The 14,315-nt window shown below is 34.4% G+C and overlaps 2 protein-coding genes and 2 non-coding genes across 4 annotated transcripts; 2 read left to right on the top strand and 2 right to left on the bottom strand.

Annotated features, from left to right (window-relative positions):
• The first annotated feature begins 2,229 nt into the window (after positions 1-2,229).
• TRNAM-CAU lies at positions 2,230-2,317 on the top strand. Its single transcript is given in 2 exon segments — positions 2,230-2,267; positions 2,282-2,317. It is a non-coding gene; the product is annotated as a tRNA-Met (tRNA).
• Positions 2,318-2,397: 80 nt separating this feature from the next.
• On the top strand, positions 2,398-2,482 carry TRNAM-CAU. Its single transcript is given in 2 exon segments — positions 2,398-2,435; positions 2,447-2,482. It is a non-coding gene; the product is annotated as a tRNA-Met (tRNA).
• A 223-nt stretch (positions 2,483-2,705) lies between these two features.
• Positions 2,706-3,878, bottom strand: LOC110698606 (lamin-like protein). Its single transcript, XM_021876066.1, has 2 exons — positions 3,572-3,878; positions 2,706-3,261 (listed from the first exon to the last, which is right to left on the bottom strand). Exons 1-2 carry the CDS (start codon positions 3,750-3,752, stop codon positions 2,903-2,905), a joined length of 540 nt encoding a protein of 179 aa, XP_021731758.1. The 5' UTR covers positions 3,753-3,878; the 3' UTR covers positions 2,706-2,902.
• A 5,021-nt stretch (positions 3,879-8,899) lies between these two features.
• LOC110698605 lies at positions 8,900-11,154 on the bottom strand. The gene has a single exon (XM_021876065.1). The coding sequence runs from the start codon at positions 10,850-10,852 to the stop codon at positions 10,262-10,264; it is 591 nt and encodes a 196-aa protein (XP_021731757.1). The 5' UTR covers positions 10,853-11,154; the 3' UTR covers positions 8,900-10,261.
• Between the last annotated feature and the right edge of the window lie 3,161 nt (positions 11,155-14,315).

The raw sequence follows: 14,315 nt of genomic DNA, 5'->3' as shown, positions 1-14,315 counted from the left end.
ATTTTATTTTAGGTTTTTTGGGTGGTCTAATGGGGTGTGAGATACGGTGGGTGGGTGGGTGGGGTGTGAAATACGGTGGGTGGGTTGGGGGTGAAATACGGTGGGTGGGTGGTGTGTTGGGGTGTGGGCTGGTTTGGTGGGCTGGGTGGTGGGTTTTTAGGGTGGTTTCGGTGAGGTGGGTGGGGGGTCTGGGTGTGTAGGGGGTCTGGGTGTGCTGGGGGTTGGTGGTGGTGGGCTGGTGGCGGGGGTGGGATTGGGCAGGTGGGGTGGGGGGCTGCTGGGGGTCTGTGGTGGGGGGGTGGGTGGTGGTAGGCTGGTGGCGGGGGTGGGGTGGGCTGTTTTTTTTTTTTTTTTAATTTTTCTGACGGAATTTTCCGTCGAAAAATACCACCTCCGACGGAATATTCCGTCGGAACCTTGCGACGGATTTTCACTGAAAGTCAACAAAAGCGCCGACAGAACAAAATCCATCGGAAATTCCGTCGGAATAGTCCTTTCCGACGGAATATCGCAAAATACCTACAAAGGGTCTTCCGACAATGCTTTCCGACGGAATTCCGTCGGAAATGGGCATTTTCGACGGAATTTCAAGGTTTTCCGACGGATTTTTTCCGTCGTTGATTGACTGCTTTCTAGTAGTGTCATTTTGTGTTGGATGTGGAAGAGAAGTTGGAGTAGGATTCTTTTTAGCAAAGAAGCTAGTAATGTTTTGCATTTCATTTAGAGTGCGTTTTCTCTTCATTCTGAAAATACAAGACTAAAATCAACAAACTAATAATTAACAAGCTATTAAACACCCTAACTACTGTTCTCCGTGTAATAACAGTTTCAACAATTTACAGCAACAATCACAAGAAAAAACTTAAGAATGATTTAAGGTTTATGTAACCACAATTCAGACACAATGTTTTACAATTCCTGAATCCACCTAGTCTATACGGAACTTCCAGCCGAATATGCGACTAGCACCACTAACCAGTCCACACTGTAATCTAATTATAAATTTATAATCCTCCTTACACTAATAACTGTCTTATACAATGTCCGACATCACATAAACAGATAAACTAATATGTTCAATTTAACAGTCAAAACACAAATAATGCAAATTCAATGAACATTCATCGTATATACTAATTTTAAGCAACAAGTAATGCAAATTTGATCAAAAATTCACAAAAAAAAAAAAAAGAATAAATTGATGATTACCTTGCCAGATGCTGATTGAGGCGAGCAGGCGGAGCAGCAGGGCCAGCAGCACAGCCATCACTGGAGGCGACGAGGCGTGAGCCGGTGAGCGAAGAGGAAGCGTTAACCACAAATCAACCAAAGTTTAAACCAAAGTTTAATAAAATTAACTAATTAGATTGAATTAAATTGAAGATTAGAAATTAAAAATAAAAATTAGAAATCAACTTACTAACGAATTAGCGATTGCGTCGAAGCGATTGCGAAGAAGCGAAGAGCAGTGACCACGGAGACGGAGCAAGCGAGCATCAAGCAGGCAAGCAGCACAGGCAGAGCAGGCGACTGGAGCCTGGAGGGTGGCTGCCTGGCTGGGTGGAGGCAGTCTGGTGAAGATGAAGCGAAGAGGAAGTCAAGAGGCGAAGAGGGAAGAGCAGCTGAGGAGGCAGTGGGCTAGGGCTTGGGGAAGTGTCGGGATCTAAAGTTAGATTTTTTTTTATTTTTTTTTGGGCCCTGGTGAGTCATTTGACCCACCAGGCACAAGGTCCAGTCCGCCACTGTATGTAGAGTATTTGTGGACGAAATGCCTGATTATTCTGCATGATATCTGATGAACATCTGTATTTGATATACTACGTACTTAGATCCAAGTTAATCAACATTAGTCATACTAATTATCTGGCCTATAGCACGTTGATATATTCTAATCTTAAATCAAAAAGTTATTGTATTCCATTTTGATTGCGCATGTTTGAGCATAAATATCTATAGTTGTATATTAGTGAAAAATGTAACAATTAAATTTTAATAAACTACTGATTAAGATGAATCATATAAAACACAACATATGACTATATTGTACGTGTTTTATGTATTGAAAATAATTTAGAAGATTCAATCAACTTATGAATATTTGTAAATTTCAAATGAGTGGGACTGTGGGAGTACTCGTACGTCACAACCTCAATTATGATGTTAAAATATGTCAAGTTTGACTTTGTCGATATGAACCAGAAATAGTATTTAATGATAAAAGATCAAAAAGGGGTGGTGGCGCAGTTGGCTAGCGCGTAGGTCTCATAGCTAAAGTTGAGTGATCCTGAGGTCGAGAGTTCGAGCCTCTCTCACCCCATTTATAATTTTATTATTTTTCTCATTCACTTTTTCATTACTTTAATTTGTATATATTGAATGATCAAATTACAACAACCTGGGGTGGTGGCGCAGTTGGCTAGCGCGTAGGTCTCATAGCTTCTGAGTAATCCTGAGGTCGAGAGTTCGAGCCTCTCTCACCCCAATTTTTTTTTTTTTAAATATTTTTTTCTGCTACTTGACTTTTCTGATTATATGATTTATATCCTATGGATGTGTAATGTGTAATGTGTAATGTGCAAAAGGTTATGTAATGTTTATTTTGCTGTATTCTCTAAGAATATTTGCATTCAAGAATTGTAATTATAAAATTTATAGCTGAAAGATATACATTCATGAGAGCTAACGCATAATAATAGGTAGACATTAGACAAATATGTAATTAACACATTTTTCTTCATTACCATAGAAAAGTTCTCTCAACAAAACCACATTTAATTTAAACGTTTAGCCCTTAAAAAAATAAAACAATTTAATGGGTTATCCCATCAAAACATTTTATTTTATTTTTGAATAAATTAAAAGATACACATGAAACTAAGCACGTCTTCTCTCAACACCGTTGTCATCTTGTCAATATTGAAGACACTAGACCTACTAACAACGTCCTTAAAACCACCAACAACAACCGCCCTGAAGCCATTTCCGAAGCAGCCGATGCGTGCTTAGTAGATTCAGAGGAGTGCTTGGTGGCAGCAATAGAAGCCGAAGGCGGCGGAGGAATAGAATGAACAACAATAGAAACCTTCATTCCACTAGTACAACCACCAGTGCCACAAATGAAGTAGTATCTTCCTGTCTTATTCAAATGGACAAAATCCTTCCCATTGCTCCAATTCCCTGCTGCTCCTTCAATTGTACAATTGTCATATCCTGTCTTGTTCACTTCAAACACATTGTACTCAAATTTCTTGTACCTAAAAGCTGCAAAATCACACAATTTTAGTGCTTTAATTTAGTGCTTATATACCAATAACCAATTCAATATAAGTCCACATAGTCAATATATGATAAAGTCTAACCCGACTTGCTTTGCCTGATACGATACAGCCCAAAATGAAAAGTGTTAAGATCATTCAGAAACGGATGCAGTATCAGTATTTAAGACCAATACTACTAATAATACTACTATATAATTTTCCTCAAAAAAAAAAAGTAATAATAATACTACTATATAATAACTAATTTTTTGTTACTTATATACAAAATAATTAATAAGGTAGGAAGTACATACATATGTAATCACCAACATAAAAAGTTTGGTTGTTAGCCCAATCAGTGTAGTTGATTCCAGGGTTCCAACCCTTATTGGCACCAACAATGTGGTCGGTAGCGGTGGCCGGATAAATTAAAAAGGCAGTACCGACAACGACGAGGAGGAAGTGGATAAGGGAAGGTGATGAATTGGACAACATGACCGTTTGATGGTTGCCCCCACTTCCAACTGGATGTTTTGTGTTTGTGTGGTATATGTAGTGATAATAAATTAAAAGCAGCAAAAGATGTTGCCTTTCACTATATGTTATTGAAGACAGTTTGGATATGATATAGACAGTTGATAAACCAGCTAATATAGACAAACGGTTATTTATATAATATAGGGTTAAAAAAAAAAGGCGCTCCCAGGATATTTGAATATAAAGTATGCAATTTAATATTATACTGTAGTACATAATATTCATTAGGCATTATTTCAATAATAATTATGCTAGAAAAAAGAGGTTAATCCACTTCCTATTTTTTTATATGGCATGCGAGAATGATATATGTACATTTTAAACTGTGCTCCCTAGGTCCAATAAAGCTGTTCTAATAGAGTATTAGTGTATTACTAATTCATTATGAATAATGTAATTATGTAAGTAAATTTTAGTATTATTGAGTCTTTTTTTTTTTTGTAAGTAAAGGCACTTTGTGTGGAACATTATAACGATTTTTAATTTATTTTATCAAGTTTATGAGGTACAATTACAATCCTCCAGATCAACAAAAAATTTGTTTCCCTCCTAAATGAAATGTATTGGATATTCTTCCTAATTTGATTACTTCTTGAATCTTGATTTCTTGTAAATAAAGAAATGAAATAGGCATCTTTGAAAGAAATTTCTTTGAGTTATATTAAGAGTTGAACGAGGATGTAGTTGGTAAGAGCTCTATGAAAAATACTTCGTACTTTAGTTGATTAACATGTGAACACGTGATAGAAGTCTGGATGAGGATACTTGAGGAAATTGTTGATGGTCAAGCGAGTAAACCCCTTCATTTAAATAGATGATTAAGTGCTACTCCAAATGCAAATGTTTTCATGCATCCAAGTCCAAGTATTGATTAATATATTCCTCCTTTTATTACTCCACAAGTCCACATAATTTACCTAAACATTGAGTAGTAACATTAAAGTTGGTCTTCTAACAACTTACGAATCGCTTACTAGGAAGACACAAAAGCTAATAAGGGTACAATTTGATGGATTAAATCATTAGTGTAAATTAGGGGGGAAAATAAAAGGAGGGAAGAAGCATAAAAAAGAGAGACAAAGCTGCATGGTGAAGGAAAACCAGTGAGTACCATAATCACATGCAATAGTAAAAAGAGGCATATATTGGTCCAACTCAACATTGAATATAATGTGAATGTCCGTGATATCAGGCGCAATTTTGGGTTGGTGCGCCCAATGAGCTGCAACTTTAAGCATTTTTGCTTAAAAATAGTCGTAAATTTTGAAAGAAACCTTAGAGCCTTCATAATGACTAGCTACATGTACATATCATTTTAGATTGTCACATTATTAATCTTCAACCTACATGATTTAAGTTACAACATCTACAATGGTAAGCGATATTTTTTGTAATAAATAAATCATAAAAAAATAAAAAAATAAAAAAACAAATTAATACTACCTCCATTTTTTTTTAATTGACACGTTTTGACTTTAACACTATTCACACATTTTCATTTGACCGTGTTTTGTGATTTATACGTAATGAAAAATATAGTCATGTGAGGTCTTGTTAGAATCGTCACGCTTTATATTTTCAAATTCAACTTTTTATAATTTTTGGTAATCGGTAATTAAAGATATTAACAGTTGAATTTGCGCATTGGCAAACGTGACTAAAAACCTATGTATTTTGGCCTTAGCTACAACCTATGTAGCTCCATAATGGCTACAACAGTACAACCTATGTAACTCCACAATGGCTAGCATGTAGTCTCAACATTATTTAGAAATTGCAAGCAAGTCCTTTTATGCAACCATCATAAATGCTCTATATTCTCTTAGAATTAGAAATATTGTGAGGTTGAATCAATGAATAAAAAAGACTAAAGATTTACTGTGCATGATGCAAAATTGCAAATGTTGAGTGTCTCAAATAAAAATTCTATTATGGTCTGCTTAAAATAACCATCACTATTTTTAAATCTAATTGGTTGATTTTTTCTTTTTATTTAAATGTTTGGTCAAACCTCTTTTTTTTTATTTCTTTTTTTTAATTCATTATTTTTTTCTGAAATTAATTTATGTTCTGATATTTTAAAAAATCAATTTTTTACTTTCATAATTATTTGATTAAAATCAATTTTTTAGTTCATTTAGAATTACGTCCATGCAATGTTTATACAAGTAGAAAATCTCGATGTACAAAGATTTTGAAGATCAATTTGACATTTCCCCACTAATCAATTGCATGTAATTACCAGGATTTAATGTGGGAATTGCAAATTTGCAATCACATGAATATTGTACACGATAAGAGGATCATAATGCAATTAGGCTTTTGCACCTTCAAGTAAGCCAATGGATACATTTCTTATATCGGGTAGTATAGTAACTGCCTGATACTGCCGTAAATCGTTCATAATTCATAAAAGCGATTTAAACTGAAATTGAACCAAACCATACTACGGTTAGCTTCTACCTAGCTAGTAAGTAGCTAGTTACTGTACGACCTAAATTTAAAAATTAACTGAAATAGATGGCTAATGATTAACCTACATAATTTTACACACCCGTATATATCTTTCATAATTAATGTTCAATACATAATTAGTTTTTTTTATATGAGAATCACATTGCGCCAATTACGGAGTATTAGAGGAACTACTCCCTCCTTTTTTCGTTAGTTACTCTTTGACTTTTTTTTTTCCCTTTTTTTTTATTTTTAATAAACATTGATTCATAAATAAAAAATTATACAACATTTACAAAAAAATTTACATTTAATATATACATGACAATGGAATCAAATAAAAATATTCGTTCAGCAGAGCTACAATCGTTGTTGCAAATCGTACATTTTTCATACCCTCTTTCATATCGCTGTAATTTACAGTCTTCTTTGACGAGAGGGTTTATCGATCTGTTGTAGTCGTGAAGAAAAATTTCATTTGATTCATCTGATTGTACTCAAAGGATTAACCTCTTTTTCGATCTCGCACAAACTTTTACCCATAAAAAAAATTGTACTATACTAAACTCAAAAAACAAAAACAAAAACTAGAACAAATCCCACCATAGGGGCTCTTATTACACTCAAACCCACTATAAGGGTACTTATTACCTTCAAAGAGTGTAAATTATTGAATTCAATAATAAAAACATAAAGAAATTAAAGAAAAAGAGTCGAAGATAGCCAAATTTTTGAGAAATTTGACTATTTCAGGCCTATAAAACACTTTTTTTTTTTAAGAACCCTAGAGAGGGGGAAAAAAATAGAGAGCTTTGACTTTTTTTTCTCTAATAAAACGATTTCAAACATAACCAACAAACAAGAGCATATATAGTTAAACAGTTTTATTTTATAAAAATAAGAAAAAATTGATACCATCCCTCGTAACTATGGACATTCTTTGTTAAAAGGTGTCAATTATTGATTAACACATGACGACTCTAATTTTGGGGGCATGCTTAAAACAATCCCTAACTTATTATGACCAAGTAGATTGGTTAAAATTGCAACAATGTAAAATTTTTAGTATATTATTTTACTAAATATCAATCCCTCCGTCGAATAATACTTGACACAATCATTATTTTCATTCGTCCCAAAATACTTGACACGTTACTAAAATGGAATCACTAATAAAAAAAATATTTTTTTATACTCTCTTTGGGATTACAAACTATAAAATCCAATTAAATCCTACATTTTTTCTCTCCTTACTACCCCCACCTTCCCCACTTTTTATTTTCTTACAATATAAAAATACAAAAGAGAATCTTTTATACAATAAACAAATGTTTTAAATAAACTCACTTGTAATTTTCTAAAACTATGTGTCCACCCTAACGTCCCAAATATTATGGGACGGAGGGAGTATTGTTTAAAGGTGAAATGAATAAGGCCTACGGAAAGGATAGGTGTTTAGAGTGATGGAAGATTACTTTTTTACTAGGTCTATCGAAAACATGACATGTGACGTTTTGAAATTGACCGATTAAAATTAGGACCTTCCTGAATTAATCGATAGTAGAAAACTTTTGAAAAGAAAACCGGTCATACTCCGTCGTTGATACAACGGGTAAACAAAAGTACTCCTAATGCGAATTATGCTATGTCAGCTACGGCTAATGGAGTCAGAGTAATAAAGTATCAACTGCCTGATTTAGTTATCTGACTCTAATGAAAAACAATGGCTGATTTATAGAAACCGCAATATTAACTCAGAGTGGCCAGCTGTTCAGATTTAGCAATACAAATAATGCTAATTAATTGATTAAAAAATTAAATGAGTAAATTAAAATTTGGAAAGAGAAGAGTAGATAGCTAGGTAGGCTAGATGATCTTTGCAATTTTGGTTGTCTCCTGCCCATCAAACATGGGGAGTTGCACTCCTTATTTGGACCATCTTTGTAAACAACCACCCTAACCTCTTGCTCTTTGTTTTTTTACCCTTTTATTTCTTCGAGGTTGCAAGCTTGCAAGTGCATCATTAGTTCATTACATACGGAGTTCTCTCTATAACACTATTACTCCCTCAATTCCTTTTTGATTGATCTATTTGAGTAAATTTTATAGAAATTAACAACGATAGAGGAAAGCTAGTAAAAGTACATTAAAAAGTTAATTCACATAGAATTTGTAAAAAAATAGGGAGATACAGTAACAAAAGTATATGAAAAAGCAAAATTCACATAAAGGGTATTAAATTTTTAATGCAAATGAGTTTATCGTAATAGACCAAGAAATTGGGCAAATGGATCAATCAAAAAGGATGTAGGAAGTACTTTAATTTTATGTATGGGTATTTGATAAATTTTTTTAGCCCTTGTGTAATTAATTAGTACGTAGTACTGTTTTCATTCTGTATTTTTGGCACACTATTCATTTTCATCCGATTCTAAACGAGGAGGTTCTATATAGGTCGTGTTGGTTCTATTTGTGAGAAGGTTTTGTATAGGTCGAGTTTGCTCTTTTCAACAATAGTTGATTCATATGACCAATTCAAGTCATTCAATTGTTTTATTTCATGTTTAGGTCAAAGTAATTGAGCAAGTTCGACTGGTACAAACATATAGCACAAAGCATAGAAAAAGTCTGAATGTATAAAGTCAACTTAATAAAATAAAAAATAAATTTATAAATGGGTAATTGAATTCAGATAAGGGATTAAAATAAGCTCGATTATTAAAAATAAAAAGTTTAGACAAGTCCCAAACTCCGAATAGTCACTATGATATTTTAAGGTGCAATATACTTCTACTCCGTCTCTTCTTTTTTTAAACTTAAAGTCTATAGATATGATTCATATGAATCTTTTCATGGAGAAAAAATGATCAAAGTAAAAATTAAAGGGTAACAAAGGAAGTATGTAAAAATCTTTTCACCTCATTTCTAATTAATTTTAAAAATTTATTTCATGATTTTAACTCTTCAAACTAATTTACAAGGATAAAATACAATTTTTTACTAATTGTAATTTGTCTTTACTGGTTTTAACAAGTTTAAAAAAAATGCTTAAATGCTAATTTTTGTTAATCTTCCACAAACGGCATATTCCCCCTAAATTGGCATCTTTTAGATATAAGGAATTTAAGATACCTAAATTTGTAAAGTAACCTTAATTTATTTTATTTTAATTAAAAAACTTTAATTTCAGTCAGGATAGTTTAGTTAGCCTGTCAGGTGTTCTAGGTTCCTGTGCAAAAATTTCAAAATCCAAAAGTCTCGTCCCAGATTTAAAATTTAATCAATCTGGATTTTACAGTCTACGATGCTCCAATTTATTTCCGAACTTTTCCGCTCTTATCAAATCTGCAGAGAAGGAAAAAAAAAAAAAAACAAACGCATATCAGATTTATCATCCCAATAAATATACATAATCAAACAAACAAACAAACACAAAAACTTAAAATAAAATAAAACACCTAAAACACATACTCACTTCAAACAAATTATTGAAAAAATAAATAAAAAATACGAAATATAGATAAAATAAATACGGGTTTTGATGAATAACAGGATTTGGATTAAAAATGAAATCAAAAATGTGGAAAAAATAATGGGATTCCTGTATGGAATAATCATCAGATTTAACACACACAAGTTCTTGTAAGTTAATTAACCAATTATTGTGAAATTAGTGATTTAAATTATGATTTAATCAATTTTAAAAAATTAACTAGTAAATTCAAATTCACCATTGATTTAATAAAAATAAACAGGTACTACTATGACTCAAGACTTTCAAGAGATCTAGTAATTTAATTTTAGTAAATGCATAACAACCACTACGTCCTGTAAAAATATTCGGATCTTGGAGGATTTCTATACACAAAAAAAAAAATAAAAAAAAAAAAACTCGGCGAAACAACTCAGCATCAACTCAGTGAGTGAGTCAACGCGGATGATCCGATCCACGACTCAGTGAGTCAACTCGGGCGCCGCTTCCACCGCTCCTGTACATACAACAACAAACAAATTCAAGCATCTTCCGCCTTCGACATCGCACTGAGTCGACTCGGTCGAGGTTGGAAATCGGATCGCCGCCTTTGCTGGTGCGCGCAAGGACGGATCAACGTCGCAAGAGCGCGTTTCACCCACTCACCGCCTTCAACTGTACCGATTCTCACCAGCGAGTTCGTCATCGCGGATCGCCGCATGTTCAACCGGTTCGGCTGATACGACACCGTATTCTGCTTCTTCGCTTCCAGATTCTTGTGGTAGCTACACCGAAATGAGCCAGGATGTGTTGTCGGAGAACATAAACATGTTTTCTTCTTCCCTGTTGTCGCCGGGAATGGATTCCGATTCCGATTCACGGCGGCGAAGGATCTGTTTGGCGACGTCGGTCGGTTATCGATTGAGAATCGAACCGATGGCGACGTCGTTTGAGGAGAGGAGCCGTAGATGCTGACTCGCGTAGGAGAAGATGATCGGTGAAAGAGATTTTCGGATTGCGATGAGAAAGTTGGAGAAGATGAAGCGAAGGAAGAAGATGAGGAAATGGATGATGCACAGAATCTTCCAGAAGGTGAGTGAGAGCGTTGATGGCGCGACGTAGTAGCCGCCATTGTTTTTACAGAGGAGAGAGGAAGTGAGTTTTTTCAATGGCTTAAGGAGGAAGAAAGAGGAGAAATGTAAATCTTTAATTTTGTTTTTTTTTTTTTTTTCTAAAAAAGGGGATTTCGGATTTCAGTTCTCCAAACCTAGAGGTGTCGCCGAGAGGGTATTAATAGAAGAATGAAGAAGATGGGTGTGTTGTAAAAACCTGAATTTTAAAGGGTAATAATGTAATTTCTGATATTGATTTTTATATTAAAATAAAAAATCCGGCCGTTGGTTGAAGAAACCAGAACAGGTTTAGGGTTAGGTTTTTTTAACAACACGCGCGTGTAAAGAGGTAAACTATACGGTTGATTATGAGCCGTTAATTTAGGTAAGATCTGATGGATGGGAATTGTTGCGAGTGGGAATATTTATTGAAGTGCGTGCCGAAGAAAGTGGCTTAAAAATGAAGCTTGAGAAGGGGGAGTATAGATGGGTGCCACGTATGTGATTCGGAAGGAATCAAATCGATATTCAAGGGTCCTGATTTTTTGGGATTCTATTTTTAAATTAATTATTTTGATTTTTAAAATAGAGTGGATTAATAATTAGGATAATTAATTATATGAAGTGCAGTTGAAACGCAATAATAATAGGGAATTCAGATATAGTGAATTTGGTGTACCTTTGATGTCAAATTATTTACCAGAAAAGTTTTAGTATCGTGTCGTGTCGTAATAAGTCGAAACAATGATGCTATTGTAATTTATTTTAACAGTAATTATTTATTATTCTATATTTCTACGATACTAGAGTTTACCCCTATAATATGCACGAGATATATATTATATTAGAAAGATATTAAATATATAATATAAAAAAAAATTTCATATACAGAAAGTTGATTTGACATAGTAATTTAGGCCATGTTCTTTTGAGCTACTGTGGTCTGGTATGCTCTACTCTACTCTGTTAAAATCTGTTCTACTGAGTATTAATAATTTGTTGACACCTATTTAGTTCTGCTGAAATTTGATGTTCTCTGCTTTGCTCTGCTCAGAAATTCAAAAAAACAAGGCCTACTCTTATATGTGGGGGGCCACACAATGTGGCCAGTTATTATGGGGATTACTTTGTTAAAGCTATAGAGGCTACCCATTCAGCGTTATAGGGGTTACTCGATTAGTGTCATAGGGGTTATTTCATTAATGCTATAGGGGTTACTTTGTTCTTCTGCAAGCAGCTATTCGGTGAGGTCAGTCGTGCAAAAAGCGTGTTGTAAGTTTAAAAATGTGAAATGTTATTAGTTATTGCAGTCCCTTGAATATATATATATATATATATATATATATATATATATATATATATATATATATATATATATATATATATATTATGATGGGTAGTTATTGATTTTTTTTATTTTTTTTGTAAGTTTAAAAATAAATAAATAAAGTAGTGGGATGGGTGCTTGGGTAGTTATTGGTTTGTAAATAAAAAAAAATATAAATATAAATAAAAAATAAACTCAAATCCATGAGATTTGAGCTTTGGAAATTTGGAGGGATGTGGTGAATTGACTCTAAAATTATATAAAAGATTAGAGTGTGCCCGTACAAAATACACGGGGTATATATTATATTAGAAAAATATTAAATATATAATATAAGAAAAAATATATTTCAAATACAGGAAGTTGATTTGATGTAGTAACTTAGGTCATGTTCTTTTAAGCTGCTGTGGCCTGGTATGCTCTACGCTGTTATGTTAAAATCTACTTTACTGAGTATTAATAATCTGCTGACACCTATTTAGCGCTGCTGAAATTTGATGTTCTCTGTTCTGTTCTGCTCTGCTCAGAAACTCAAACAAACAGGGTCTTACTCTTATATGTGGGTGGCCACACAATGTGGCCAGCTATTATGGGGATTATTTTGTTAAAGCTATAGAGGTTACCCATTCAGTGTTATAGGGGTTATTCGGTTAGTGTCATAGGGGTTATTTCATTAGTGCTATATGAGTTACTTTGTTCTTTTGCAAGCAGCTATTCGGTGGGGCCAGTCGTGCAAAAAACGTGTTGTATTTTTTATTTTATTTTTGTTTTGATGATTAGAGAAGTGGATATTGTTTGGAGGATATTCCCCAAAAAAAATAAATGCATATAATTGAAGGGTTGGGGATTTTGAGTGCTATGGTGAATTGTTGATAAAGGAATTGTATACCCATATATTATATGCGAAAGAAAATGTGGATTGCTAAACATCGCCCGCAAATCTCCACATAAAGCCCACAAACTTATATTGAAGTTACAATATTGCCCTTGACCTTAAAAAAAAAAACACAACCTCAATAAAAATCAAAGTACGGGGATGTCGAGGCTCGTGGCGGCAAGGTGGTTGGCTCGTGGCGGAAAGGTAGTGGTGGCTCGTGGCGGCAAGGTGGTGGTGGCGCCAGGTCCGGCAGCCACGTCCACCGGCCTGGCGTCTGGGCAGGACGCCCAGCCACGGTGAGTGGCGTTTGGGACAGGCGCTAGTCACTGTGGCTGGGCGTCCTGCCCAGACGCCAGGCCGGTGGACGTGGCTGCCGGACCTGGCGCCACCACCAGCCACGGGCCGTCCTGGCAAGGCGGCCCAGCTGCCTTAATTTTTTTTTTTAAATTTTTTTTTTTTTTTTTTTTTTGGAAAATCAGAAAATTTTTATAATTTTTTTTAATGTGTTTTTTTTTTTTTTAATAATTATTAATTTTATGTGTTATTTTTTATAAGTCTAGTATATATATTTTTTTATAAAATCAAATAAAAAACATAAATTTCCACATCCTAAATCAAAACATAAATTTAATAAACATAATTTTTTTTTAAAAAAAAGGCAAAAAAAATAATAATTAAAAAGTAAGGGCGGCGTCCAAACCAGACGCCAGTGCACTGGTGGTGGCGCCTGGCCTGGACGCCAGTGCACTGGTTGAGGCGCCTGGGCTAGACGCCAGTGCACTGGTTGTGGCGTCTGGCCTGAACGCCAGTGCACTGGTTGTGGCGCCTTGCCTGGACGTCCTTTCCATGGTTCCGGCGTCCAAACTAGGCGCCACCTCGTTTTCCGTCGAAGACGACGTATCTCCGGCGACCCTCGCCTCTCCGGCCTCCCTGGGCAACCCAATACGACTCCACATTTGTTAGATCGAGATTTGTTCACTTTGGGTACGATTTTAGAAATGGGCAAAATTGTCAAACCATGTCTAATTTGTGGGCTTTATGTGGAGATTTGCGGGCGATGTTTAACAAATCCCAAGAAAATAATATAAAGTGAAATGTTAGTAATGTTTTTTTTTAAAAAAAGTGAAATGTTATTAGTTATTGCAGTCCCTTGAAAAAATACAAAAAAAAAAAAAAAAAAAAAATAGTAGGATGGGTAGTTATTGAATTTTTTTTTGGAAAATTTGTCAAAAATAATACGACCTTTCATCGGTCTTCCCAAAATAAAACGACCTTTGGA

Source organism: Chenopodium quinoa, unplaced genomic scaffold, assembly GCF_001683475.1.
Source record: "Chenopodium quinoa cultivar QQ74 unplaced genomic scaffold, ASM168347v1, whole genome shotgun sequence".
Lineage (NCBI taxonomy): Eukaryota > Viridiplantae > Streptophyta > Magnoliopsida > Caryophyllales > Amaranthaceae > Chenopodium > Chenopodium quinoa.
Note: the sequence above shows the minus strand (reverse complement) of the source record. Positions and strands in the feature narration are given on the sequence as shown.